This window comes from Cygnus atratus, chromosome 1 (assembly GCF_013377495.2).
Source record: "Cygnus atratus isolate AKBS03 ecotype Queensland, Australia chromosome 1, CAtr_DNAZoo_HiC_assembly, whole genome shotgun sequence".
Classification (NCBI taxonomy): Eukaryota; Metazoa; Chordata; class Aves; order Anseriformes; family Anatidae; genus Cygnus; species Cygnus atratus.
Genome location: NC_066362.1, coordinates 6,989,443 through 7,015,203, shown reverse-complemented (window position 1 = coordinate 7,015,203; position 25,761 = coordinate 6,989,443). Strand labels below are relative to the sequence as shown.

Below are 25,761 nucleotides of genomic sequence, written 5' to 3'. Positions count from 1 at the left end.
AAGGAAGCTTAATTAACTATATTACAGGTTTTCAAAGCAGATTTGACTATTCAAAAGCGTTTGTAGTTTAGCAAAGTTGAGCCCCACACTGTCTCCCAGGCGGAGGTGCCCAGACTGTGCAAGCATGCTGAGCGTTGAGTTATTCAAACACAGTTTGTTGGTGTCATTCCCAGCAACTCCACAGAGCAGCTGTGGCCAGTACAGAGCCAAGCCTGGCCTTTTACTGGGCCACAGAGCGAGATTTAAACTCGTTTGGCCTCAGCGCTGTGTCAGCAAAGAGCACGCTTAGAGGCAGGGCTTCCCCTACAGCTTTGGAGCAGCTTCTGAAGCCACGGTGCCATGATGAGTGATTTACTGTGGAAACTCCGTGTCCCACCTGAAGTGGAGGAAGAGCCTCTCCAGTGCAGCTCCCCACGTTTCAGGTAGGCTGAGTTCAACGGGTGCCTGGTGCACAAGGAGCCCCTGAAGCCTCACGCCCACCCACAGTGGCATTTTTCTCTATTATTTTTCACTATTTTTGCCAAGTCTGAACGTTTTCTCCTCTAAATTCATTCCTGCCTTGCAAGTATATGTATTGCCCGTAGAACAACTGGATGATAAAGAATTGACCAGACTTTAATTTCAAGCTCTGCCTTTGTCCCTTAGGATGCTTCCTGACCTGGCCCGGTGTTGGAGGTGGCCTCACTTGGAGCAGGAGGCGGGACCGAACACCCCAGGGGCGCTGTAACACCCTCTGTGCTCCTCTCCATTTGCTCCAACGGAGAAAAGTTGTGAAATGTTTGAATTCAGCTTCAGAAAGCAGGCAAAGAGCTAGTTAGCAGCGAGATGAGAATTTCTCCTGGCAGTTTCAGGTCAAAAAGAAAGGGGTAGGAAACCACCTCTGCCCGCAGCTTCAGTATTAGTTCAGTCGATAAAACTAGGGGCATTATTAAACTGCTTACCCAGGACCTGGTTACGAGACCAGTAGCCTGACGGGGCTGCCTGGGCGCAGCGGGTAGGAATCCTTACCGAACACCCGCATTTCCTCCGACTGCTGGTTTAATCGCTGATAATCTGAGCTCAAGCGGGTAGATATTGCTCCAGGTCACGCGCACCCAGTGGTCTCTGTAACCGGTGATGCCTGGTTTCTTCACACTGTCACTCTGTCAGCTGGGAGGGCTGCTACGCTGCTGCCAAGAACACGAGCCAAGAGGACCTGGAGAGAGGAAGAGCTTAAATATAAATAAAATAAATATAGCTATATTAATAAAATATATAAATATTAATATAAAGTGACAAATAGATTGCGCAGTAACCTTAAATAGTGACCTTACGTTGTAACCGGCTAACCTTTTCGGCCTTTGTCATAAGACTGCTTCTTGCTGCCTGTGCCCGAGGGGTGCCCCTGCTGTCCCCGCGGCCCCTTCTCGGCTCTGGAACGGAGCTGGGGGGCTCGGCAGGTTCCTCCTCCAGCTCTGCTCACCAGCGGAGCTGCCAAGAAGGATTTTGTCAGCACCCAGTGGTGCCTTTCAGTGCGAATCAGACCCAGATCATGCAAACTTTTTCCAGCAGCTGCTTCAGTGACTGTAAACCAAAGTTGTGAGAGCAGGAGGGCAGCGTTTACCCAGGACTCAGAATTAATCTTTTGCCTCTGAAGATGAGGATGGAAAGCACGTGCCGGAGCACCAGCTCCTGAGCAGGGAGAGCCACTGCTCTCTAGCCAGATTTCTGTGCTTTTTGCCCTCAACGTAACTAACTTACCCAAATACTGCGTTGCAAAAGCGTAATTTATGCTAACACAAAGTGGTTGCACCGAGGCTGAACAGCTGATGTACTTCAAAGGAAACCTCATCTGCAAATCAAAGAGAAAGGATGACAGGAGATGTGCTTCGTTTCGTGATTTTTTTTCCCCTAATATCTCTTTTGATACACTTTTGGGTGGATATTAATGTAAGGGTATTAATAATCTGAACATAATCATAATTAGATGAAATTAATATTATTAATATAAGGTTATATGCAAGTTTATGGTTTTTGAGGTCTCCAGCATCTTTCTCCATGCGAAGGAAGCACAATGAATCCATTTCTTGCAAGCCCTTAGTGGGAGCTCATGTCATTAGTGCAGCTGCTGAAGATGGGGATTTTATTCTTTTTTGAAATAAAGAGGAAATTAGAGGGAAACCACGTCTGGGGTTGTTTTATTTCAAGACTTCAGAAACAGCTTCCCAGGTTGCAGACCCAGAGGGCCCCACCATTTTCTTGTCTAATAGCCACTTTTGAGGATTCCTTTTTTAAACTACTCACTTATTTCCCAGCTTTAAATGCCACTTCCAGAAAAGCTTTTCCTCCCCCAAAACCAGGGAGCAAGGCTGCTTTACCCCGGGCTAACCCACGGCACCCTGACATTGCAACGGCCCCGATAAAGCTGCAGCAGCTTCTGCAGCCCCAGGGCACGGAGCAGCGTCCACCTCGCGCCTTTTGCACTGCCCTGCTCCCAGTTTCATCGCTCCCTGACCCTTGAGGATGAGGAGGAAGCCACGGACAAAGGTTGTTTTACCTTTTTGATCCCTGGTGCGTCAGCCAGTGGTGGAAGACTCCAGCTGCACCTCGAGGTTTTTCCCCACGCGGGCATCGCAGGGCAAAATGAAGCAGGATCCACAACGTGGCTTTGCAAGGGAAATGGGAACAACAGTGCAGGAGAAGAGCGTTTTGCCCATGCTTCCATCCCGCCAACACTTAATTTTGGGAGAGGGAAGCCAGGCAGTGAGTTAGGAGAATAAAACGAGGCGCAAGAGCTGGGTGAGCCCAGCTCGCTGTGCGCTGCACGGGCTCTGCCACGAGAAACTGACAGGCATAGAGGACGGTCCTCTTGTAGCGTGCTTGTTCAGAAGGGTATTAACTTCTCATTAATCTGGTTTTATCTGCGGGTCGGTAGGACTCAACTGATTAGTGCCGAGGGATAAAATGCTAAAGGTTTAATTTTTGCCAGCGTTCGTAAAATCCAAGGGAAGATAATTTGTGGCAGCAGGGCAAGGTGTTTTAAATTAACATTTCAGCAGGAGCTGAGGGCTGGGGAGATGTTTAACAGATCTGAAACCCAGCCTGATTCTGTGGGAGGCTTTTATGAGACCAGCTGGCTATCGGGTCCAGCTGGGCTTGTCGTGGCACCTCTGTCCTGCTCCTGCTCCCGCTCCCAAGGATCGGTGGAAATGCACGAGCTTGGTACCAAGCAGAGCCCGCAGGCTGCCCTGGCACGGTGCGGGGTGTGTGCGCTCACGAGGCAGCGTGCCCCGGCAGGCAGCTCCCCTCCTGTCTCCTCCTGCTGTGCTGGAGCCATCTCTGGCACAAGGAAAATCTCCCCAGGAACAGACCGAGGCACACAGACTCCATGACACGAGTCCCAGCACTCCCTCATTTACTGCTGGGGTTTAAGCAAAGCAGTTTGGTTCAGTACCGTCACCCTATTTTTGCACACAAGAATTGAGAATATTGCTTTTGTTCCTCATCTCTCAAGGAGAAACGTACCTGGCCTACACACCACAGTCCTGCGTGCACTGGTGAAGATAAAGGATTACCTTTGGCAATTTGATTTCTGCAGGAATTTCCCTTCCCTTGCCCCAAGAGATAGGAATCGGAAAACACGTGAGGCTTTCAACTTGCCAGTTGAAGGCTGATACTGATGTGGAGTTGTGCTCTGGTTTTGTGGACTCCAAATGAGAAACTCCTGCCGGTCTGAATGAGAAAAACCGTGTGGGAACCAGAATTACAGACCAATTCCCTTTGGTGATTCAGCAGTGAGCTAGCAAAGATGCTGAGCAAGCAACTCACACCTTTTCTTCCTCAGAGAAATACCATCCAGAGGCAGGGAGTGCTCGATTACGCAGCGTTTATTCTGGATCAGGCAACAAGGGGCATTTCCAAGCAATGTCACAGCTCCGTATTTAGAGTCACCAACCAGTGGCACCTCCTGCCCCAAAAGTACCAAAACGAGACTGAAATGAAGGTAACGTGCCAAGCAAAGCTGCCCAGCAGAAGCACCACCTGGAGAAGAGGGCTACAGTACGCAGGTGAACCTGCCCAGATGCTTCAAATGAAGCAACATCTTCCTTCCAGCCCCTGTGCAAGCAAACAAGAGCCATCGATGAGGCCACTGCGACATAAAAATGTGGCGGTTTCACCAAAACACAGAGATGCCGGTGGTTTTAGGTACTTAAAACCCCCCTGTGATCCTACTGGGATCACTCCTGCTTGGTCTGAGACATCTCCTGTCCCCCAGGCAGCTGTGCCAGCATCCAAGGTCCACAAGACAATGAACGGGAAGGTTTTCAGGAAGATTTAAAATGCCAGAAAAAGGGGAAAAGCTGTGCAACAGAATCACTCAGCTCTTTAAGAACACTCACAAGAGTGCCAGACTCATTAAAATGCCTTTTCCAAGGTGGGAGCAGCAGGTTCGCAGCTGTAGAAGTGTTGTAGTGCGGGTGGTGCTGGGAATCCAGCACGGGCTGTGGGAAAAGGGAAAGGCTTTTGTTAAGAGCTCTGGTTAGCCTGCGCTGCAGACACCTGGGGGGCACAGAAGTTTTCTGAAGTCATAAGCCAAGGAGACGACTCAGGAACCACTTGAAATCTGTTCTTAAGGGTTCCAAGCGAATAATTTTGGAGCCAATGAAGATTGCTGTGTGGTTACAAGCCTCTCAGACCCCTTTTCAGCCAACAACTGAAAAGGCACGAGGCTGACATTAAGCACCACAATATTAACTTCACAAGTGCATACAGAATCAACAGTTCTCCCACTTCATGATGATTTGTCCCTTAAAATTCTGGTGGGGTCATCCTACACTGGTCATTTAACATAAATTGTGGGGTCCCTAGGGATTTCTTGGTACAAACTCCACAGTACCTGTCTCTTTTCTAGGCTAAATCTTGTAAACCACCCGTTACTAAGAAAGTACAGACATGAACGGGTATTTCATACGCAGCCTTTGTCAGGCAGTTTTAAAAAGATCAACGCTGAATGCCCATGCAGCGGTCAAGAGGAGACTTTGTGGATGTCCTTCTCACGAGGAATTGATTTCCTTGTAGATTCATCAAGCCAGACTCCTCCTGGCATTCCAGTAATGTGCGGGTTAGACATAGAAATTCATCCTTATGTTATGAAAACACCAACTCCAGGTCACTTAAGACTATTGAGGAATTTTGGTTGCTCTTCCCCTCTCGGTAAAAGTGTTTCTCCACCAATCTTCGGACCTTTTTTCTCCTAGAAATACGAGTCATGGAGAAAGGAAGTTAAAATGTGCTAAGAGGTTTTCCAGTTTAATGACAGAAGTTGTGGTGGGACTAAGTTAGCTGATTAAATATTAGCAGACCCTGTAGGAATCTTGACATTCTGAATTCTCACAGATCTGGGAAAAAGCAATTTCCCCATCCCCATGGTTAATTAAAATAAAGCTTCAAGAACAGAAAGCAAAAGGAGAAACTCCACTAAAACACAGCCCGCAGGTTCCTGTACAGGTCTGACAAGGTGCAGAGCTGCTGGGCTTTGTGGGCAGGTCCTAAGGGCGCTGAAGCAGAGCCTGGGACAGAAGCCAGAGTGCTGAGGTGCTCAGAAATCGGTGTCTTACACTTACCTTTAACATCCCATCTCGCTCCCACTTGAAGAGGCCGCAGGTGCTGAAAGATGAAGATGACAGGTGAGGACCACCGTGGTGTGTCTGCTGCACAGCATGAGGGGGTCCAAAACGAGCCCCCACGCTTTTCCCACACCACTCAGCAGGAAGGACTGACATTCCAGTTTTAGGGCACGATTCTGTGACTCCCAGCACGCTACTTGCGAATGGACAGTATGAAAACCCCGAGCTGCTGTTTCACAAGGCTCATTTCTTACCTGCAGGGTTTTTTGGGGAGCCTGTCAAGGGAAATGGCTCGGTTGCCACAAGGACATTTGAAAAATCGCTTGATGCCATCATGCCAGTGGTAGTCGTGGCTATCCTGCACGCACGTCTCCAGAGGCTTGAAATAGGTGTAATTACACTGTCGGGGAGGAGAAAGAGCTGTGACTGCTTCACCGGCACACAAAACCTGTTGTGTGGGCTGGGGACAGCTGAATATCCAAACCAAAGCCCCTCTGCCTTCTCCCATCTAGAGGTGCCCACCAGTCTGAGAGATCTGAGAGAGATGTTTTTCAAGGCATGCGGCTTCATTTATCACGTAATGTGGGGAACTGAGGGTCCTGGTCCCAAGCACTTCTGGGATAAAGCTGGTAAATGGATGCCAGAGCACCAACATCCAGGGAACTCACTGCCATAAACACCAAACTGATGCTGAGCACAGCACTAAAGCCTGCCTTGCCTGTGTCCTCATGTCTCAAAGTCTCTCAGGGCACGTGCTGCTCTCAAAAACAGTTGCAAGGAATAAAACCATCTCCATTTGATCCCTGCACTGGACTATGGCCAAGTGAGTGACTGACGGGAGGCTGCAGGATGGTCCAGCACCGTTTTGTACAATCTGCGCCCCGGTCCCCTGCTGTCACCCTGGCTCCACCTCACTTACTGTTTTGCATGTCACAACCCGACATTTCACTTCTTTAATGTTCCTCATCTTCTCTTCCATTTCTTCCTTTTTCACCAGGGGCTGAAAGTATTGTTCCTGCAGCTCAGCCTCAGCCTGTAGGGGCACAGGAAAAGGGTTATGGGGAGAAAGATGGGAGAAGCCACTCCACATGTGGCCTCTGGGCAAATTACGGGGACTGTCTGGAGAACACTGCAATCCAGGAGCCAGAGAAATAACAAACATTTCTTGCTTCGAATAATCTACATAGTGCACATGCTGTGCTCCACCACAACATATCCAAGACAAGAGCCCTGTGTCTCTGGGGAGTCAGTATCCTCTGGGGATATGCTCAGCAAGGACCCTGATGGGAGCAACCCAAGCTCTTAGCAGTTCAGTGCAACCTTTCTGTGGCCAAGATGATAAGAAATGAGGTATGAAATAGGCACGTGGCTAATTTGTTTTTACAGGTAGAAGGATTTCTTTGTTCATCCACTAACTGGGAAGCTTCACTGATTCTTGCAAACAGCAAAACAAGAGAGGATGGCACCTTGACCTTATGATGGCTACGGTAATAATGTTGGTTTGCAGACAATGTGCTCTGTGTGCTCAGAGACCCCTGAGACTCGTCAGGACGATGTGGTGCCTACGGCATGTTTGGGTACCTGCTTCTTGCTGAAATCATTATGCGAAGTCCAATCAACTCCCTAGGTCTAAGCCCTCAGTCATGGCTGGATTGAGGGAGGCCATACCTCTTTCAAGACACCCGTGTGCTTTGACTTGGCATTCAGGATTTTCTGGAACTCTTCTGACTGCAGATAGGCCAGCTGCTCACGTCGCTTCTTCTGGGCAGGCTCCAGTTCATCCACATCTAGAAAAATAAAAGAGTTCAGTCCTCTAGAGACTGAGTTCAAAACAAGGTTGTGATTTCTAAGCATGGTCACTGGAGGAGATTTTGGAATACTGAGATGTCTCAAGCAAATGTTCAGGTCAAGCAACAGCCTTTAATAGTTCGGGAGAATGTGAAGCCAAGGCCAAAGATGGCTTCAGAGAAATAACAGCATTTTATACATAACATTGCACCTTGTCTCAAAGCTGAGTCCTTGACCCAGTAATAGTGCTCTGTTCAGCAGAACATAAGCATGTTTTTTTCCATTCTAAAAAGCATACTTTTTCCATTCTAGAACTTAACATGACTTACCATTCTTTGTGTCTGTGTTCTGTGACTGAGCAACGTTTTTCTCAACTCTTTCAACAATTTCTAGGACATCATCAAGATCAGCTCTCTTCCGCTTGACACTGTTTGGATCAGTTTTAGCAAGAACCTGGCCTTTTGCTCGTAGTCGGTGTATTGCAGCCAGCTAGAAAACAGGGAAGAGCAGTGAATGGGTTGGTGACCAGCCTGGCTCCCATGTTCCTACTTCCAGGAGTAGCAGAGGAAGTCTGTCAAATGGAGGAGGCAAGATCCACACAGAACAGGGCAAAGAGAAAACCAACAAAATCCCCAGCTCTGCTGTACGTCTAATTCAACACGCCACCCAACCTCATTTCACAATCCATAAAGTAACTCTTCCAAACCGTGAAGTGACTCCTCCAGGGGCGTTACCAAGGCTTGATATCTCTGCACAAGTGCTTTAACTGTTTCACAGAATAGAAAGTCTTCCAGAAGAAACTAATAGGAAATTGTATACAGCTATTCCTTTCCATACTCGCAAAAATTCAGATTTCTTCCTAGAAGACTTGCTGGAAGAGAGAAGTTTCTTCCACAAACATGTGAACAGATCTGTGCCAAGCAAAGAGCACTGAGCTAGCCTATACATGAAGGCTGACGACTCCTGTATTACCCCAGATCAAACTTCCCTTAACCTCCCCTTCTTCACACTCAAAACCCACCCATTCAAAGAGCTGTTACCTTTTTGGCTTCTGCCAAGCTGCCTAGTTTTGGTGTTGGAGGTGGAGGCCCATCAAAGAAGAGGATATCTTCTCCTTCTGAGAAGCCTGTGCCGAGCCTCGGCCTTTGAGGAGTTGACATTTTTGCAGCTTTGGGAAACTCTGCCCCAGGTGTTGGGGAAAGGTGTGAGGACTGCCCGGAGGAGGATGGGAGAGCCGGGCTGTCAGCTTTACTTGTGTTCTGGAGAAACCTTGTAAGGCAAAAGACAGAGACACAAGTCAAAGGGACAGAAGGGTTCTTTCCAAGACAAACAAACAAACAGAGAGAAACCTTAAATGAAGCTGGCAGGTAGGGGCTGAAAGCACATGAAGAAATGGACTTTTCTGTAGAACTGGTAGTTAAGCAGTGGTAGTTAAGCACATAAATACTTAAGTTTACGTAAGTCATGGCAGAGGTTGGACGGGTTCATGGGAAAAACAATCCCTTCAGGGATACTGTAACAGACACCACCTTTAGCTTGTGAAGTCCCTGAAATACATGCTGTTGGAGGCTGGAGGAATATTTTGGGGAGAAATCATCATGATCAGCACCTAGTTTTATTCTTCTCCTTCGAGTTCTGTTTTGGAACCTTTAGGTTTTGTTTTGGCTCCAGTTGAGCCTTTTGAGGCTACTAGGCTACGTCAGTTTCACTCAGGATGGCCCTTACAGCGTTTTCCTTAAGTTTGTTAACAGAGATGCACTTGGCAAATTGAAGACCCTTGCAGACCAGCAATGAAATGAACCAGGAGTCCTGACCCCAGCTTCCTACTCTAATCAACGTCTTCCCATCATGCCTTCCACTTACTGGGCACCACACTGGAGTATTTAGTTCTCTATTAAAACAAACAAACAAAAACCCCAGTGCAGTATTTCTATTTAAACAAAGTTTTTATGAAAAAAGCAAAACATCTCTGCATAATAATGGACCCCTTCTTGTGAAAGTCAGTATGGGTTACCTCCTCTGAATCTCCTCAGATCGCTTTTTTCTGGCCTCCAGCAATTTCTGTTTCTGTTGCTTGAGCAGTGCTGATGCAGAGAGAGACTGGAAATTGCCCCCTTGCTTATTTTCAGCATCTGGAAGAAATACAGCAAAAACCACCAACGTGTGCTCAGAAGGAGCTGAGTGCTCTCAGGAGTGGGTTTTCCTTCAGGCACAAGGACGTACCTGCTTTGGTCCAGTGCTTGCAGAGGTTTCGTGCTCCAAAGGTTGGCTGTGCCAGCAGTTCTTTGAACTCCTCAGAGCATGGCATGGGCCTCTTTGCTGCACCTGGCATGGAAGAGGCATAAATACAAGAGATTTGGAGCCAGAAAGGGAAGCAGGCCTAGCTTTAGAGATGTCGAGTAGTTTAGGTTGGAAGTAACCCCTGCAGGTCACCTGCTCAAGCACCCCCCAAAGCAGGACTAACTTCTACATTACATCTGGTTGCTCGAGCACAGCACGTCACACAAACATTTCTACCTCTTCAGCAATTTCATCAGTCAGCCCCCCACCAGCCTTGGCTGTCTGTGGTGTTCCTACCATCCCCCTTTTTAAACAGTTTTTGCTTGAAAGCCCCACAGCCATCAAACGTTATTCTTGGAGAATTAAGAGCAGCTAAAGGCTAGAGAAATTACACACACTATGTTGCCTGAAATGGTGGCAGCTGAAGGAACTAAAAGATGGATCAGACATCTAAGCAATGTCTGGAGCACGTGGTTTGAATAATCTGTCATCTGCTCTCCACTGAGTGTAAAGAAGGTGTAATATTAAGTACTTTTCAGAAAAGAAACAGAGGCAGAGAAGATCAGTGAATTTCCAAAGACTATGGAAGGAACATGCTTTGAAGACGACAAAAGAAAAGCACAAGAAACAGGCTAGGCACCCAGCAGGTCCCCTGCATTGCAGACCTGTCTCTGATTTATACTTAGTATTCCTTGGAAGCTTCCCAGACTAACAGAAGCCATCTATTTTAATCAATTAAAATAAATTCTCTGGTTCAAAGTTCTTAGAATTTCCAATTCCCATTAATCTGGCAAAGATCTTCTGTCATTGTCCAAAGACAGAACAGGAGACTTAATTCAGGGGCACTGCTGAAAAAAGATGCACAAAGCCACACGGTTGCTTGGTTACATTTGCCTGGCAGCTGTGATCTCAAGAAGAAAGAGGAGTTTAGATCAATTGAGAAAGCAGCCTGCAAACGTCTATCTCTGCAGCAAACAAATCACCAGATTCATTCAGGGTCCTGGGACGCAGCTACACATCAAGTCAAAAAAATATCTGGAGGGTGAAGAGACTACACAGGTAGTTAGGTACCAATTTTCTGCTTGGTTTCCTGGACAATTGCATCAACTCCTCTCACGACCAGATTGGAGAGAGTGGTTTGAACCTTCCTTTTCGGCGCTGCAGCTGCTGCACTAGAAAGAGGAAACAAAACCAGAATGTCAGGTGTGTTTTTTTTTTGGAGTTGTTTCATTACTGTGGAGTCATAACAGTTATCAGATGGCAGTGGTAAGGGAATCAAAGCAGTGCGCAAACGCAGGGCTTGATCCAGCTGTGACTCAAGTCTTTCCACAGTTGTCTTCAGTGGGATTTGGATAAAGGACCTGAGCCCTCCACTTTAGTCTGTGATACATAGTGATCTACCGACTTTGGTAACTTAATAATACACAGGGCGTACCGTTGCCTCTTCATGGACACAGTGATACTGGGTCATTTCAGTCAAGGAAGGGAAGAGGAGGAAGAAGAAATACAGAATGCACTGACACTGAAACTGGGATTAAAATTTAATGAGTCACGATAAATTAGGGTAAGGGAATGGCACTGAAAAATACTCAGCTCGAATGCTTGGGACCTCATTGTAAAGGTCGTTTACCTACTGACACACAATACCATCTGGCTTCACAACGCAGTATTAATTCAGAGGTGAAAACACACCCGCCCACATCTTAGCACTGCCTGATGAAGTTTTCCCATCAAACAGCAGCTCTGTTACCTTGTGAGGCCAGAAGTATTACACCAAACATGGGACATTTATTCCTGTTTGATGAATGCAGGTAAGTGAAAGGGAACTCTAACTAAATATCTACCCTTAAGAGAGAGCTTCATGCTCACTTGTATATGGGAAAGAAATTCTGTTCAAAATCTGAGACCTGTGCTTTAGCCCAAAGGAAACGTGCGGTTTGTCTTACACTGAGGCTGCGTATGCTGTTGAAGAGACTCCTCCATAGTAAAATCCATCCTGGCACAGCCTCTCCTTCAAACCGGGATTTTTCCGAGCAACTTTTTTGGGAATGCGGCCCCCAGAGAAGGTAGACTGCAGATCTGCCCGCTTCGAGCTGAGCTTCTTGTACTGGGATTGTACGTGGTACTGACAATACTCACAGTCATTCTGAAAAGAAATGGAAGAAGATTGTTGCAAAACACTATTAGATACAATTTACTTCATGCCCCTCACCCACGTGTGGCTAAACTGAGGTTGTACCTCCACTGTAGCACTCCAGCAATCACCCAAATCAGCAAACACACGCTCGCACTCAGCAATAAAAAAAAATAAAATTGCCTGTGCTAATCACTGGAGAAAAAAAAAAAAAGCTTGTGCATCAAAGACTTCTTCCATCCCAGGAATTTTAAGGCCACTCCTTGGCTCAAAACAACCGACGTTCCAGGTCCTCTTGCCCAGATTCTGTACTCCCGACTCTGAGCTGTATGCCATTTTCTTACTGGTATGAACACAAAGATAAACTAGAGCACGTTTCATGCACTGGTTCCAAATTAATTCATCAGGTTTCAGCGTCAATCCACAGCAGTTTGGAACTTAAGATAGTAAACTTGCCTGTCAGAGAAAGCAGTGTCATAAAAGCACTCTCTCAGGGGATTCTTTTTACCAACAAGAAGAAATTACTGTTCTCTTGTTGATATCCATCTGCCCCATATTTGTATAACTACAATTATCCCATAATCAAACATCTTTTGTCACTAAGTAAACAGGCAGCCAATTCCTTCAGGAGGTCCTTCCGCCAGAGCCTCCATCTGTGGTCTGTTCCAAGCGGCCGTGGAATATTTCACTGACCCTGAGAGCCCTGTGCACAGGCACTTCCTGGAGTGGATCTGTAGTCTCAGCCTTGTTTTGCTACAAGTACCTTTTTCTATTTGTCCTCTTCCCTACTCTACACTTTTAGTTCCTCTCCAGTTTTTCATTCCTTCCTTTTCTCTCCTGCTTCTAAGTACTTCCCTACTAACTTCCCTAATACCCTGCTGACTTGGACAAGGTTCCTTTCAGATATCTTAACGTCACCATAGCCGTGAAGCAAGTGACACAGTCCACAAGTCCTTTAAACTTAGACAAGTCAATACTGTCTCCAGAAAGTGAATCCCACCACCTTTTCCCTCTCCTCTCTAATGGTTGTGCAGGTACAAATATTCCGGCAGCCAGTGGGCATGCTGGACCAGGGAACTCACCTGGTTAAGATCATCTCCAAAACCAGAACCATTCCCAAGAAAAACCTTCTATTGTTTTACTTCGGGTTAGCTCCCTAGTGCACTGCATGGAAGCTTGCACTGGCACAAAGGGTAGCGAAAGGATGTGGAGATGGTGACAGACATGAGTCGATATCATTATCTTTCCACTGCAGCACTAGCTTTGCTTTTAGGGAACTGCAGCGCTCCTGCTACAGGGCTGTCAGAGAAACAGCTCTTCAGAGTTTCATTCCTCAGCTTTTCCACCCACTTTAATTACTTACAAGATCCAGAAAGAAATAAAAGAGTTGGAGCATGAGTACAAAAGCAGCAGCTAAAATTTACCAACAGATTCAGGATGTCCTAACTACTGAGGGTACAAACCAGGTTCACTATCTGTGTGCAGGAACCACCATTCTTCTTCCTGGCTTTGCAGGTACCCAGGTCCAGAGCTTCACCCATGAGCAGGATCTTCTGGGGATGGTCAACAGACAGACACACCTAGAAAGAAACCAGAACATGCCTTGAGGAGGGGCTTTTCTCTAGATGTCACTGGTTTGCTTCTGGTTTAGTTTGGCACCTCTGGTATTAGCAGCGCAGTTTTAAAAAACGCAGGCCTAGTTTAAAAAAGCCACACATCCTGCTCAGACTGAGAAAAGGCTCAGTTAAAAACAAAAAAGTGAATTTGTTTCCCACAAGGAGATGAAGGATGTTTTGTTTCTATGCTCAGAGCCTCAGGAAAGCAAGCTGACAGCATCATGGCAACCACATTTGGCAGCGGAGGGGAAGTGGAGATGGACTGGAACTCTTTGTCCCTCTCCATATGTCCAGGTCCAGACAAAACTGTCTCCTGTGGGACATCAGAAACATCATCTTCACGCCACCCAGAGATACTGGGGCTTGTAGACAAGAAATATTCTGCGAAGTCAGTTTTAATGTAGCTCTAGACATGTACATTTTTACCTAAGAAGAAACATTCAATATAGGCCTTGCATTAAACCTGGTGTGCCTTTCTACTCACGAGCAGGACTTTCTACAGCTTATTAATGGTAATTTCAGCAATTATATAGTTTAATAGACAATTAATGAGATTCTTAATTTTTCCATTTGGAGAATTTAAAATGCAAAATACTACATCACCAGCTACTAGACTGAAATTACCCTTGACACAAGTCAGTAAAAACGGTTTCCATTCCAGTGCAATTAAAAAGACATTAAAAAAACATTTAACTTATTAGCAAAATGAAGCTACCTTACATGTTTTGATACATAAAGAAAAAGTAATTCATCATGTTCCACATTTATAAGTAACTGATTAAACAAATGAAGTGCTAAATATCAACTTACTATACATAATATATGATTTGTTTTATAAATCAAACGCTGTTTTTTCTTAGCCATGATTTTGGAACCAGGAAACATTTTCAATCACATCTCATGCTTAAATTAGGGGAGAAAAATGAGTTTCCCCCTTTTTTCAGCTTGTTGAGACATTTCAGCTGAACCAGGCGCTGCACTGAAGTAGCTGAATGAACTGACAAGAAGATACAATTCCTACAACTCCAGAGGAGCTGACTGCTACCGAGAACAGGTTAAACACTAGAATAAACTTTGATTGTAGATGCCTAATAGGATTTCTTGAAGTTAGTTTTCCAGAAAATCAGGAGCAAAAACACATCATGCAAATATCTAGATCGGACTACTGTGATTTCAACCTTAACGTGTTATAAAGCTAAATCTCAGGCAGATATGAAAAAGCTCGGCTATGTTTTTTTGTTTGTTTTTTCCACAGCTGATGAGTAAGTTAAAAATTCTCCCACCTCGTCCGAGCCTTCTTTAGGTTTCATAGGATTAGCGTTGAGCAGCCCAATGACTGTGCCTTGGTCTGTCTTCCAGTGCTCCTTATGGACGTCACCAAACAAGAAGAGTGAGACGGATTGATTGAGATCCCGCAGGTCGTTCAGCCGCCAGATACTGAAGGTTCTGCCCTGGAAGACATTCGCTTTCCTTTCAGCTCTCAGCAAGAGGACGCTGATTGCATCCCCTCTTGCTGTTGCATTGAAGAAGTTATTCTGATTATTTTCCCCTGGGGTTTCCTAATTTAGGCAAGCACAAACTGTAACCTCGATTAAGGTTAGATACAATACATCCAGCCAAGCCACACAGCCAGTTCTAGGATTCTCAGAGGCCAAGCTAGTGCTATAATGCTGCTCTCACTAATCTTCCTGATATTAAAGCTGGTCAGCACTCTGGCTCACTGAATGAAGAGGTTTTGACCCCACTGAACAATCACAACCAAGGCATATTCAGTTCTCTGTTTCATCAGTGAAAGTCCACAGGTCATGCACCATATAGGATAGAATGATCTCGAGGGAAACGAGGGAGGCACAATATGTTGGCACGTTTAAAACGAGAGACCTGTCTAGAAAGACTGAGAGTCACAGTCATTTTTTTGCACTGGTGTTTCGCACATAACAGTGGGCAAACAGATTTTGACAGATTTATGCCACGGCTACACTTATACTAGCGCCCAGGACAGTTGCTCCAGATAAGCTAAGGACTTACCCTGAGGACTAAAAGCAGCATTACTGCACGAAGAAAGACAAGCCAAGCTCTTTAATACAGGAGCTTTACAGTAACTACACAGAGGAAGCTGATTAAGTTGAAGACCTAATTGGTTTCTCAGGATAGAAGACCAGCATTTCACTGGGATACAACGAAGTTACTTACATTATTTGCGCTCTGAGGAGTGACCTTCTTTATTATAACTCCAAATGTCACCCAGTCTGTTTCCTCCAAGTTTTCTGTAGCAAGTTTGCTTTTCAGCTGGGACAGTCGGATCAGCTTTCGGTTAGCCATTTTTCTGTCCATTTCAGCTGATGAAACCCGGGGTTTTCTACATCAAATGAAAGCGTGTCAAAAAAGAACACATTCCTTTACATAAAGGGACAGACACAAACAAAAACATCCTGCATTCTCATGTGGAAGACTGTCTCAAAGCAAAATGTCTTTGTGCCTCATTTCACCCTGAGTTCACGTGAAACAAAACCCCTTAGCTCCAGATGCTGCCCAAATCCTGGAAAGCTACCAGCCACACACTTTGTTCCTTGTCCAAACAGTCGCACTGCAATTTAGCCCTGAGCTTTCACTAACTCTTCTCGTTTCAGGAAGGACCAGGTATCAAAACTATCTGGAAATATGCTAGAAATCCAGCACGGTTTCTGGTTAGGAAGACACGGCAAGTATTCAGAGACCTCTTGTGGCTGCAGCGAGTATGGGAATGCCGAGTGGCTCTTGAGGCTTCTCAGTGTGAAATGAAATCTGCTCTGCTGGGGCAGAAGCAGGCCTGTGTACATGTCCACTGCTGAGGACATCCCAGGGAAGTCAGTGCTAATAAAATTATAGATTTTTGTTAGAAAGGAATGAAGATAAAAATAGGAACGTGGTAATAAGCCACGTAAAAAGTCAACTTTCATGCCAACCAGACAATGCTGTGGCTTTATGTTACAGCCTGTACTGATGCCTGACTAGTCTGCCATGGTTAAGCAATGTATAAACAGCAAATCAGAAATCCAGTCCTCCGCTCTCTGCCTGTGTGATTAGCATCACGGGACATTGGACCGATTGCGTTCACTCTCCCATCACTTGAGGGTGATATCCCCAGAGAGGTGGGGATCCTGCTGGGCTGCTGACCTTAATCTCAGTCCCGAGAAGGTTTCCACAGACACCGGCTGAGATGTTGTACTGGAGCACGTAGGCGTCTGATGAGTCTTCTCTCTGGTCACCTTATTGGGTGTGTTCCCCGGGGCAGACTTGAGAGGCTGGAATGCCAGACTGAGGACTTGTCGCGGAGGAGGAGTCTTGGTCTCTTTAGCAGGAAAAAATGCAAAAAAGAATACCTCTTGATAATGAAAGAAAACTTCTAAATGAAAATAACGTTAACTTACAGCTGAGCAAGCAGGAGTCTAATTTAACACAGGGGAGCAAAGGCATAAACCTGTCTTATTGGTACGGGACTCGTCTTCCAGTCAGCTAGGAACTGACAGCTCCAGGTCAGTTGCGCGTACTCAAGCAGTGAGTTCTGCCTCAACACGAGCTTCCCAGGGCAGGTAAGCATTTACCAGGAAAGCTTAAAAGTACACGCTGCCAGTGTCCAAATTAACCATAGCAGCAGAGAGCATAGCACCCATTGCAAAGGACAGAATAATTAACTCTGTAATGAGCTCTGTTCAGCTGTGGCCAGACTGCTCCCGGTGCACTGGCTAGTACAAAAACCACCCTGGATGTGTCTGCACTGTTGCCGTGACCTACACAGGTTTTCGACAAAAGCCCAGTGTGTTTCAGTGAGAATGGTACCTGCTGAGGAGGCTTTTGATTTCTGGATTCCTTGCTTGGCTGTCAGTAAGGGATTGCCCAGCTGAGCTGAGAAACACGGTGACTCTTGCAGCTTCTGAACTTTCCTTTCCTTCAAGGGTGGACAGGGAGATTTACCTGGGCAAGAAAACCAACAAGTATTTATGAGACCTCAGGATCTAGACTCAAATATTAAGGATTATTCCAAACTAAGTAATTCTCTGAATAATAAAGGCCAAGTCAGTGTCCCACATGGAAATCCTTCAGCTAAACTTCCAGCATCTGAAATGCAACATCAAGAAAAGCCCCAGTGACTCCTTCCCCTGATGACCCAAAACTCTGTATGTTACTGAAACCACAAAGCTGCGGAAAGCAGGAACATCCCCTTGCTTTTCAATTTCCCCCATGCAGTGCATTACTACACGCAACGTGCTACAGCAATAAACACAGCTGTATTTTCTGGGCGTACCAAGGTCTGCCAGCAAGAAGGAACACCTCCAGCAGAAGACCCCAGAGCACCTCAGTCACCGATTGCCCCACAAAGAATCAACATATGATGCAGGTGCCAAAACTGCAGCTCACTGATTTAGTCTGTAGCTGCAGGAAACAAGCTGTGTGGGAATACACCAGACCACCATTCCCCCTTGCTGCTCAGTGCTCACTTTAGATTATCTGGAGTCTTGCCTATAATTTGCATGTTGGTAGGCCAACAAATCAGGAACTCATTTAATTAGTCTCATTACCAGGGGTTTTCTTCTCAGGGCCTGAACTGGATTGCTGCCCAATAGCTGTCTTCTGCAACTGCTCCTGTAACATCTTCATCTGTTCTTGCAATTTTCTCAGCTCAGCTAGGAAAGAAATAATAAGAAAAAAGATAATAATGAAGACAGCAGGAAGCCATTGCAAGCAGGGATTTATGAAGTCTGGCTGTTTTACTACATCACAGAAACTCAGAAAACAAAGCCTAGAGCCACAGAACAGATTTTGCTCTTATTCTACATAGCTCACGGCGAAGGGACACGATTCTATGCAGCCTGGAGCTGACTTATATAACTATTTGACTTGTTTGGTATATGTTCCTTGACATGTTACATATATCTTTCCTAACGAAGACAATTTAAATGGCTGATGATTGCACTCCATAGCATAAAGAAGTGCTTCCAGTGTAACCAAGTATGTGGAAGGCTCAGGGACCAGCTCTGCTGCTATGATATTGGCTGCTATGGCAGAACCTCCCACCAGTAAGCCCTGGGGAAGCAGGGGGAGTTATGCTGGTGAAAGATGCCAGGATGACAGCCCTAGAGACTGAAGCAATGTTGTTCTTCATCAGACAAAGCACAAGTGCACAGGAAAACTTCCCTATCCTGCTCACCAGAGCTAGCTGAGTGTCCCTGGTTTACTCAGTCCTGTGTCCTTCTTTTGGGAAAACAGGTTGGTGAGTCTGGTTAATGAGCACTGAAATTTGGATTTAGAATGCCCTAAACATTCACAAGACCTTTCTGTATTCCCTGTCTGGTTACTGTCCTAAACTGAGAAGCAGCAAGCTTCTGCCCATTAGCTTTCTTGAGACAAGAGCTACAGATATGACAAATCAGATAAAAGATGCTGTTACAGAAACCTTGCAATTCTTCATTGGTCTTCTCTTTTTCCTGACTGGGAGCTGAAGTGGAAACAGTTTCTTCTGCCTCCTCTTCTTCCAGCAGGTCATCCACGTCTCCAAACAGTGCAGCCAGGTTCTCCTTCTGCTCACCAATGATGCTATCCTCAGCGCTGACCTCCTCAGTGTAGGATGCATCATCTTCTGCATCAAAGAGCTCATCGTATTCGTCTGGTTCTCCCCCCTCATCCTTTGGGACACCTTCCTCCTCAGGAGAATTCCCCTCCTCAGCTTCCTCACTTTCTTCCAGGAGGGAGGCCAGCAGGTCCAAGTCATTGTCAGCTGAGGCAAAAATTAAACTCAATGTTACTTCTGTCCACTTAGCGGAAAGCTGCCATGGAATAAAACACTTGAGATGGTCTAATTACAGGCTAATGACAACCAGGACTAAATCAGAGCAATGAGCAGTATTTTTAAAAACTTGCTTTAACTTTGGCTGAAGGAAGATAAAGCAGCTTCCTGCCACCTGGTCAGATGGAAATGTGTTTGCAGACACTCTCCGCTTGTGATCCAGGCTGGCTGGTCAGCAGAAAGCTTGCTGGCCACTCAGCACTGGCTTTTCCTCCTATGCAGCTGCTTGTACAACAGCTTCTGTTACAAAGAAGTCTTGGGACACGTAAAGGATAGCTGACAGCTCTACAAGGACACTCACATGGCTTTTGGCAACAGAAGTTAAGGAGGAAGATGCAAGGCAGGCAAGAAAGCATATCCTCAGATATGCTGTGCTCAAGGGACAATGTAGCAAAGGAGCATGGAGCAAAAGGATAAATAACAGGAAAAAAAAAGAACAAGGAGAGGAATGGGACAGAGAAAGCAGAAATGAAATACAGAACAAAACAAGAAATGTATTCAGCCTTTGCTGCTGATGAAAACAGAAATCCAGGAAGAGGCAGAGCAGCCTCACACAAAGGTGACAGTGACAAAGGCAAGGGACAACACCAAAGGCCTCTGGGAGAGGAATCAGTGCAATGTAACTTCCTTTGTTAAGAAGTTTACCAAGTTTTCTGGACAAAATTAACCAACTTACTGGTTAGAAGAAAACTTCCCAACTGAAAGTAAAAGAGCACTTTTATCCCTTACCTTCCATGATTTCACCAGGATCTCTTCAAGAGCCCCTTGAGGTAAAACGTCCTCTGTCACAGGAGAACAACATCGACGCTGTCAGAAAGGATATAATCAGCTATATAGAGCTGCTCTGGCTCTTTATCTGATGTGCAAACCAGCAGCTTGCTTTTGTTCACAGCTCCCGATGAGGAATCCACCGAATTTAAAATCCCCAAGCGCATTTTCCACAGCTACAGCCTGAGCTCTGAGGCACTCAGGGCAGCATAAGGGCATTATTTCTAGAAAAAAGCCTGGTCACGGACAGACTTAACGAAATGCTTACCGCCTTCTCCCACTTCATTAGCCAGAGGGGGTAATTAGCTTTAATTAAACCCAACCTTTTCCGCCCCCCCCCTCACAGCCCCCTCTCACCGCCGGCCACGCGCTCGCCGCCGCGCGCCAAAACTCCAAACGGCCCCCCGCCCCCGTCCCGCGCATGCGCGCCGGCATCGCCGGGCGCTGCGCCCGCGCCATGCTTAGTCCTGGCAGCCATGGGGGGGGGGGGGGCGCAGCCGGGCGCCATTTTGGTTGTGGGCGGCTGGAGGGGTGGGGGTGGCTCAGGGGTGTTTTTTTGTTGGTGGTGGTGGTGGTTTTTGGGTGAGCATCCAAGATTCTGTGAAAAATGAGATACCTGAATATGTACGAATATTCGTGTTTTAGTCTCTGCTTGCCATACACGGAAATCACCCCCAAATTAGTGTTTTAGTCTCTTTCTTATTACTGTACACGGAAATCACCCCCGAATTGCTCCAAAAATGGGAGGAGGTGGGCTCAGACCACAAGGGTACCGTGTTAAATCAACCCTGCAAGACAATATACCAAAAAAAAAAAAAAAAAGAGATGGTATTTGAAGGCCAGTGGTACCAGTCCCTGGTTAGAAAAGGTAAATTAAGGACAGAAATTCTGTGGGAGCTGAAGGAATCATAAAAAAGTTCCAGCAGATGACTAGAAAAAATATGAAGATGCACTCATATATCCAAAGCAAAGAGAGAAATGTTCAGCTGGGTGATTGATCTGTTGAGTGGTTGGAAGTCTCTGTTAGGGGCTTGAAAGGCTCCACTGAGTGGTTAAAAGGCTCAGCTGGGTGGTTGAAAGGGTCACTTGGGTGACTGAAGTGATCTGTTGGGTGGTTGAAAAGCTCCACTGGGGGATGGAAAGGCTTGGTTGAGTTGTTGAGAGGCTCCATTGGGTGGTTGAGAGGCTCAGTTCGGTGGTTGAAAGGCTTGGCTGGATGGATGCAAGCCCCACTGAGTGGTTGAAGTGGTCTGTTGGGTGGTTGAAAGGCTCGGTTGGGTGGTTGTCCCAGTGAAGAGTACAGCCATAGGACCTGATTGCAGGCCGAGGTTTCCCTGACCCACTGGCCCCCATCAGAGCTGCAGCAATTGCCCATAATTCAGGCATAATTCCATCACCTTGTGCCCATCTTGTTGGGTGGGAAGATGGGTGCCCATCTTGGTGGGTGGCAATCATTGGGCAGTCAATGGTACGTTTGGAGATACCTGGCTGTCCTACCCAGGCATTTCTCAAACTGCCTGAAGCCTGAAAGCAGGTTGGTGGTGACATGAGTTAGACTTAGGGTTTTTTGTTTGTTTGTGGTTTTTGTTGTTGTTGTTGTTTGTTTTTTCAGTTTTAGTGCACTGGCTTACCACTTGCCCAATACTGTTTTTAATATTTATCAATTCCAGAGTCAAAGTACTTTTATTTTTTTATTTTTATTTTTTTTTTATTTTCCCTCTCTTTGGCTGCTAATGGCCTCTGTGATTCACAGAGCATCACCAAGTCCCTCTGCTCTCCATCTCACTAGAGTAATGCTGGCTTGCCCAGCCCTGCGATTTGAGATCTGCAAATCCAGAGGTACTTTCCTGCTCACAAAGCCCAAACTACAGGACTGTTCCTGTCCTCTCCCCAGCCTGGATTTTAAACCTGGACTTCTGTTTCATGTTCCACACTGAGACAGGGTGCTGACCATGGGACACACTGCAACAGCATCCGTCTTGTTAAAAAACAGGGATATGTGACAGGTAGTAAGTACTTCATTGGCACGTAGAGTCTAGTCACTTTAAGGGACGAATACATTTTATCTTATTTGTTGTCTAAGGGAAAGCAAATTACTCTTAAACTTGTGCTAATGAGTATCTGCTGCTGATGGTAACCTGTCATGATAGGTAATTTGTCCTCTGCGTTAAATGGACTGCAGTTAATGATGACATCTTCAGAAAAAAATGATCCTTCCTATTGCATTAGCAGGTTTCAGTGTATTGTGGCTTTATTCCTTGCAGTTCCTTGTCCCTCCTGATTTGTGATATTAGACCCAGTACCTTATCTTTCTATGAAGACCTGCTTCAGCTAGTGCCCATGTTGTCCTGTTGGTATTCCTGTGCTAAGATCCCTTCTCTTACCGAAGCTTCTTAAAATGATTATAATTTTGGCTTGACAGATGCATAAGTAATACCTCCTTTGGCCTTTCACATTGATTTTTTGTGTTTTCATCAAGGTTAATGCTCCTCAGATGAAATCAGCTCTATTATCATTCTCTTAGTTTGATTTTGGCCTAGTAGCACTTCCAACAGCTTTTGATCATTGCAGAATCCATAACTATCGCAAAGCTTCTGTAATAAAATTGGATTCAAGGAAAAAAGCCCATAAATCGTACTGTCGCAAGGAACTAATTAAAAGTCAATAAGAGATTGCATCTGCTGGGGGTGCTTGTGGTTGATGAATAAGGTTGCAACCAAGCCGATGAATCTCTCTTCACAACGGATTTCAGTCAGCTCTTACATTACCTGAAATTATGGATGAATCCATGTGAGAGCATGAGCTATAGCTAACAGAAAGCAAGAATCCAGAAACTACAATAGAGGAGTAGAACAATAGTGACAACCACAAAAATAAAAACAAATCACACACAGAATTGTAGGGGTTGGAAGGGACCTCAAGAGATCATCGGGTCCAACCCCCGAATTCTCTTAAAAAAAAAAAAAAAAAAAAAAACCTTTAATTACAAGGGCAAAAAAAAGGACTATTTTTCCTGGTGTTGGTAGCTGAGAGTTCAATGACAGCATGACATGAGAAATGCTTGTCTTTGCACACTAAAATACAATGAAGGAATATTTTTTCCCCCAAGAAACACTACAGATATTTTTCTTGTGTATGCTTTAAGGATATTAATCTGTTCGGACTGAAACGTAAATCTTACACTATTGAGGTCTTTGTTTTGAATTAATCAACTCTAGAATATTTTCGATTTCAGGTTTGAAGCAAGATATTGAGTCACCAAACTTTTATTTCTAATTCTGCTATTGATCTGTTCAATGCGTTTTCTTCTCTGTGATTGGATCTTCATCCATAGGACAATTTGGATAAGTGCTTATTTCTTGAAGTGGATTGACAGGAGAATTTGTCATGTACCAGTACAAAATATCTGCCATAACACTGCACATTCAGTTGTTGTATCCAGCATCCCTATGGTTTTCTCCTATAGAGTTGTTCCATTCTCCTTAGCTAAACATTGGAGGAAGACAGAAACTATATATATTAATTTTACTGCACACGCATCTCTCTCACAGGTTGTACCATTCTTTTAATATTGGTCTGAATGTCAGAGTACAGAATGTGACCTAATCATTACCTTAATCTGGAAGAAAAGCATTTCTCCCCCAGTACCTGAAAAGCTGCGTTGCCCTCTGTTAGCTATCACTGATGAGTAGCAGTGGACTTCATATCATGGCTTGACTTCTTTTCCTTGAGAGTGGTCTGCATTATCTTGCCTTGCAGCTGTCCAAAGCTGGGGCCTGGTGGGTTTTCCATGTTCCCAATTATGCTAGAACAGCCATCGCCAAACCAGATACGTGAATATGCCCTTTCTCTTCACCAGTCAAGGCACAGAGCTGGGAACTTCTCATAGACCCCGTGAACACACTGGAGAGAGGACAAGCACTGACAAAAAATTAATGTTTCCTTTAGCTAATATCTCTTAAAATTGGAATTCAATGTGTCTGAAAGTGAAACTCCTCCCTGAAATGTCAGCAGTAAAGGCCACATACCTGTCACCGTTGATGACAGAGCATAATCTCATATTTCTTATTGACAGGTGACATAACTCATAAGCCATGTCATGGAGGGTGAGTGTATGACTCCTTCCTATACACAACACTCAAGTTAGGGTGCCAGATTTGCAAAAATGTGTTTGAACACTGAGTCTTTCATGGCTTAGTGCTTGCAGGGAAGGGACAGTCCTTTCGTAGCTCAATAGTGGCAGTTACTTCCATCATTTCTGGTGTACGTGGAATCTGAGATACCCCAGCTTTCAGGGCTAAAACCATTGCTAATTGTAGTCATATCATAATTTGTCCTTACATTTAAGACCTTCCAAGATATGCTCTGTCTGAATTGTATTACATGATTATCTACATAACAGATATGGAAAAAGCTGTTCTTCTCAAATGAAAAAAAAAAGATGGCATTGATGGAGATCTGTGAAATCCTGAACTCATTCTGTCCCATCTCTTTTGTCCCTCACCTGATTTACTAAACCTAAAGCTATTCTCTGTAACTCCTGCAATGGAGCACAGTGATCATTCGTATCACATCATCAGAGATAGCAGTTCCTGTCTAATTTCCCCCTTTGGACTACTTGAGGCTTTCTTGGTGAATAATTAATGCTACAATGGTCTTTTACCACGGTTTGCTATGTTCTGTTATTAAATACACTTTCTACCATTTTATTAGACTGATGCTGAAAAGCCAGCATTTTCATCAGACTCTGCAATATGAGTAATTTATGACAACTATGGCACTCTCCTACATAAACCTATTCTGGTAAAAGTGCTGTAGTTATAAATGCAGTCTTTCCTGCATTTGGTCTTCCAGAGGCCCAAGTATGTCTGTAGTTCACACCGCCTATAAAGGAGGAAGATTCAGGCTTCCTAACTCTGGCAATCCAACACCTCTGAGACCAGTGCACTGTAATGTCAAACTGGGAAGCATTTGGGCTCATTATAATGTGGACTTTGAAGTGGAAGGGTAAGCCAAGAAGTAATAAATTGGTATTAAGAATAAAATGTGGAACTTTCGTTTTCAGTTTGTGTAATCATCCTACTCTGCTCCTTCTGAATACCCAGCCCACAATTCTGGAAACTGGGAAGAAATGGACCAGGCACAAATCAACCCTGTTGGTGCCCTCTGCAAAACAAACAGACCTACCCGAAAACAAGATGGGAGAGATTTAATTATGGGGTTGTAATGCAGTTAAAGGGTGTTGCCTTAGTATATTTGCTTCTAGAGATGCTGTTTTAAACACTGGAGGAAATAAATAAAAATCTTCTCTTATCCCAAGGCTGGCAGATTAGTCCAAAGCCAGTTGGAAGCTTCCTTCCAACTGGGAAATGCCCAAGTGACCAACACTTTCCTTGAGCAAGATGATGCCATAAGAAGATGCCATTTTGGTTGCTCAAAGGCTTTCATGCATGTTTGGCTTCCATTCACTGCCGGTTTCCAGGAGTGCAGATTTTAGCTATTTGCAAAAGGAACTAAATTCTTTATTCATATGGATCCCATGTTGTTTCCTGCTGTTCGTGCTCATTTATATTTTGTTAGGAGTTGTATATTTTCCTCCCTTATATATGTTAGGAACACGTTAGGAACTGTTTTTTGTTGAGATAAAACAGAAGTGAGGTCAAGAACAGAACTAATATACCGCAGTTCTTTCTACGCGATTAGCAATCCTCTTTTAGCCTCCGAAGTATTCTCAGGCACAGATAA

At 45.1% G+C, this 25,761-nt stretch overlaps 1 protein-coding gene across 1 annotated transcript; it reads right to left on the bottom strand.

Moving 5' to 3' along the window:
* Positions 1-3,850: 3,850 nt before the first annotated feature.
* Positions 3,851-20,427, bottom strand: MCM10 (minichromosome maintenance 10 replication initiation factor). The gene is made up of 20 exons (XM_050708270.1): positions 20,374-20,427; positions 19,978-20,055; positions 18,859-19,179; positions 17,984-18,088; positions 17,244-17,378; positions 16,581-16,755; positions 15,618-15,783; positions 14,708-14,875; positions 13,272-13,388; positions 11,621-11,820; positions 10,746-10,846; positions 9,618-9,719; positions 9,409-9,526; positions 8,435-8,663; positions 7,724-7,883; positions 7,275-7,393; positions 6,526-6,639; positions 5,861-6,006; positions 5,604-5,646; positions 3,851-5,233 (listed from the first exon to the last, which is right to left on the bottom strand). The coding sequence occupies exons 2-20, from the start codon at positions 19,982-19,984 to the stop codon at positions 5,150-5,152; spliced, it is 2,610 nt and encodes an 869-aa protein (XP_050564227.1). The 5' UTR covers positions 19,985-20,055; positions 20,374-20,427; the 3' UTR covers positions 3,851-5,149.
* Positions 20,428-25,761: the final 5,334 nt, after the last annotated feature.

Bases quoted from the DNA above. Each gene is read 5' to 3' on its own strand.
- MCM10 (XM_050708270.1), bottom strand. The intron at 5,647-5,860 runs GTAAGAAATGAG...TTCATCTTTCAG, and splicing joins CTCCCCAAAAAACCCTGCAG to CACCTGCGGCCTCTTCAAGT. The intron at 5,234-5,603 runs GTAAGTGTAAGA...TCGTATTTCTAG, and splicing joins AGCGAGATGGGATGTTAAAG to GAGAAAAAAGGTCCGAAGAT.